The sequence below is a fragment of the Austrofundulus limnaeus genome, unplaced genomic scaffold (assembly GCF_001266775.1).
Source record: "Austrofundulus limnaeus strain Quisiro unplaced genomic scaffold, Austrofundulus_limnaeus-1.0 Scaffold297, whole genome shotgun sequence".
NCBI lineage: Eukaryota > Metazoa > Chordata > Actinopteri > Cyprinodontiformes > Rivulidae > Austrofundulus > Austrofundulus limnaeus.
Genome location: NW_013952699.1, coordinates 319,468 through 323,284, shown reverse-complemented (window position 1 = coordinate 323,284; position 3,817 = coordinate 319,468). Strand labels below are relative to the sequence as shown.

Here is a 3,817-nt window from a genome sequence, read left to right as displayed (position 1 = left end):
GGACAGATCAGGACAGATCAGGACAGAGGAGGGGACAGATCAGGACAGAGGAGGGGACAGATCAGGACAGATCAGGACAGAGGAGGGGACAGATCAGGACAGAGGAGGGGACAGATCAGGACAGAGGAGGGGATAGATCAGGACAGAGGACAGAGGACAGAGGACAGGACAAACCAGACACTGTAAAAAAGTCTAAACCACTTTATGTCTCACTGACATTAAATCACATTAAATCTTTCCTGGTTTTGCTCAGGCAGGATTCATTCAATTCTTTTTAAAACATTTCTTTTTCCAGTGTCAGAAATCTTTGTTTAATCTCAGACTTTTAGTTAAAACTCTAAGTTTTTGGTTGAACTCAAAAGTTTTGAACTCAGAACATGACGATCTGGGGCGGGGCCTGAGGAGGAGCGATGTAAGACATGTTCCTATTGGTTAGTGTGGATTAAAGTGATTTCCTCTTGCAGAGTTCAAGAAGGTTTGTCTGATTTAACATCAGGTAAAACTGTCTRTTGTGTTGTATGAACACCTGGTTTGACTGATCGGGGAGTTTAGTTGGAGGCTGCATGCTGTTAGACTTCACACTTACATGGACTTGAGGAGTGGGAGGCAGTCCATGAAAACCAGCTTTCTAGAAATTACAAAAGTTACAAAACACAAGGAGTAATAAAAACCATAAGCATTATTAATTCAAACCATTCTGAATGAGTTTTTATATGAGCCAGGTTTAAAGGGTTCACACAGGATCATTAGGGAGTTATTAGGTTAGCAAGTAAACCAGGTTCTGAGAGAACTCACCGAGTCCTCCGGTTTTTTCCTCAACGTGGTCCACTCCAGGGACAGATGAGGCTCAGTTTTTGAGGAGGAAACGGAGGTCCTGTCTGCTGGAACAGTGTGGTCTTGTGACAAGCGTGGCTCGTTGCAGCGCTGACTGATGTCTTGTGTAGCAGAACACCGGGCCAAGGCTTGGAGGGAAAAGATAGATTTCAAAGAAAATGACCAAATGAAACCTCAGAGCTGATTATTATGAAACTATTCTCCCAACAGAGCCCATATGAGAACTGTTCTGGGCTCAGACAGACCCAAACCTCCGACACCACATCCCGCATCCTAAACTGGAGAGGGACCATCCAGCCTGGCCTCTCTGATGATAGAGGGGTGCATTAGTGCCTGTGGCAGCTCACACAGACCAACATCTGCTTCTATCCTGATGATGTTCATCAAGAAGACCAGCAGGATCAGGTTAAACCTCAGACTGGATCTGTGACAACAGGACTTCACAAGAGTCCAGGTCCAGAACTGTCACCAGCTAAAAACATTTCATGCATCACAAAACTAAAGAAACCATAGATCCAGGACTGTAGACCAGAATGGGACAAAGTTCTATTCAAAACCTCCAGACCTGGTCTCTTCAGGTCCTCCTAAACCTGCAGACCTGGTCTCCTCAGGTCCTCTAAAACCTGCAGACCTGGTCTCCTCAGGTCCTCTGGACAGGCTCTTGTTTAATGAAATGTTTCATCTCTCTTCAGTCTGTCCAGAAGACCTGTTAAACAGTTTTTCCTACCTGGATTAGTGAGCTACATCAGGACATGAACCTGAACTGTACAGAGATGTGATGCTGCTAGAAGATTCTAAATCATCTGAACAGCCAGCTTAAAGAAGAATGATTCTTTGATCTAAAATATGAGTTTAKCAGGTCTGCACATCATCACGTTCTGTTTTTATTTACATTTACAGCACTGATCAACTTCTCTGGAATTTGAGTAGTACAATAAATGTGATGATTGTAGAAGTCAAACAGCTAAAACTAGAAAGTAAAGCAGAAAAAACTAGTTAAATGTGTTTTTGTTATGTAAGAACAAGTGTGCACTGAAAATGTGTCATGCTGGCTGAAGCATGTCTTGAAGCAGCCCAGTTAAAAACCACCATTAGCCCCAGTGCTACACAAAAATAAGAAATATAATACAAAAACAAATTAATACACAAATTTGTAAAGCTAAAAGAAAAAGTATGTAAGAAACACACTTTTTGAGAAATATAAAAATCCATAACTATAAAAAATAGACATTAAAGAATTTAAATATTTTATCAAATAAATATTTATAAAACCATAAAAATTCAAAACATATACTGGTAATTACAAATAAACAAAGAATTAAATTAACAACAAAATGTAATTTAGACCTATATAAAACCAATATATTAATTTGTAATAATATAAAGATAAATGAGTGAATTTAAAAACAAACAATTAATAGCTAATTTTCTAACTTGTTATTTTTTTTTTTTAGTTTGAACCCTTTACATCTGAACATTTATTTTTATTAATAAACTATGCTGCACTGCTAAACTGAGCCACTATAAGTGGGGGCAGTGTTGGACCATAACAAACAAGCTGCCATCACCATTAAATCAACAGCAGTTTTAGGATTATTAAAAGATTAAGAACTTAATAACCAAACCTATTACAAGAACCATGAGTCACAGCCATCATCTCACAAACAATGTCTATAAATATGAATGACACAGTATGAATGACTAGATGAGGTGGGGAAGAGCTAAGGCCAAATAATAAGAGAGAGAATCAGACAAACAATATACAGTACACTAACAATTAGAGCAACCACAGAMACCACCAGAGCCAAACAGTCATGTCTTACAGGAACTTTAACTCCTGTTTCAAAATCAAATCCAGCTCTACCTCCTAATGGATCTGGCTCTGTCCCCTGGCACAGCAAAGACCCTCTGCTGAGATGAGACCAGTTCTGACCAGTTCAGAAGAAGCTGGGGAGGAGTGAGAACTGGCTGCAGGTTGGAAGCCCGTTGATTTTGTAGGTTTGTATATTTAGTTGTAATTAGTTMTTTCATATCTAAAAGGAAGCTCTTTGTTTGGGGGAGTAGGTGGAAGTCCCACATCCCCTCAAACTCCTAAAACCCAGCATCGCAGCTCCAATAAACCAGTTCCAGCTGAAAGACCCAACAATGAGAGAAGACAGGGACAGATGGCCTAGTGTTACAATACAAGCTGATGAAGTCTGCTGGGTGGTGGAGGTGGAGGTGTGCTGCACCTGTAGTAGAGCTGGACTCAGCTGGGATGGCGGTGTCCGGGCCCAGGGTGCAGCTCGGTCTCAGGGTCAGGTCTCGGTCCTCTGTGTGGCAAGTTAAAAGGCTGAAGGCTGGTAAGGAGGCTGTAGGACTGAAGAGACCGCTCCTCCTACCTCCCTGTGAAAACACAGTGTGTGTTGGTTCAGTCTGGGTTCCTCACACCAACACTTAGTTACACCAACACTTAGTTAAACCAACCCTTAGTAATACCAACATTTAGACACACCAACACTTAGTTACACCAGCACTTGGTTAAACCAACACCTATACCAACATTTAGACACACCAACATTTAGACACAACAACACTTAGTTATACCAACATTTAGACACACCAATGTTTAGACACACCAACACTTAGTTACACAAACACTTAGTTACACTAGTACTTAGTTACACCAGCACCTAGTTATACCAACATTTAGACACACCAACACTTAGTTACACAAACACTTAGTTACACTAACACTTATTTGCACCAGCACCTAGTTATACCAACATTTAGACACACCAACACTTAGTTACACAAACACTTAGTTACACCAGCACTTAGTTATACCAACATTTAGACACACCAACACTTAGTTAAACCAACATTTAGACAAACCAACACTTAGTTACACCAACACTTAGTTACACCAACACTTAGTTACGCCAACACTAAGTTATACCAACATTTAGACACACCAACACTTAGTTACACCAACACTTAGTTA

General features: G+C 40.4%; 1 protein-coding gene across 1 annotated transcript in view; it reads right to left on the bottom strand.

Moving 5' to 3' along the window:
• The window catches only part of map4k2 (mitogen-activated protein kinase kinase kinase kinase 2), a gene marked incomplete in the record, with an annotated part of 69,222 nt that overhangs the window by 18,537 nt on the left and 46,868 nt on the right, over positions 1-3,817 (bottom strand). Inside the window, 3 exon segments of the mRNA XM_014021574.1 lie at positions 587-628; positions 796-962; positions 3,066-3,219. Coding sequence (XP_013877028.1) covers positions 587-628; positions 796-962; positions 3,066-3,219 — 363 coding nt within the window.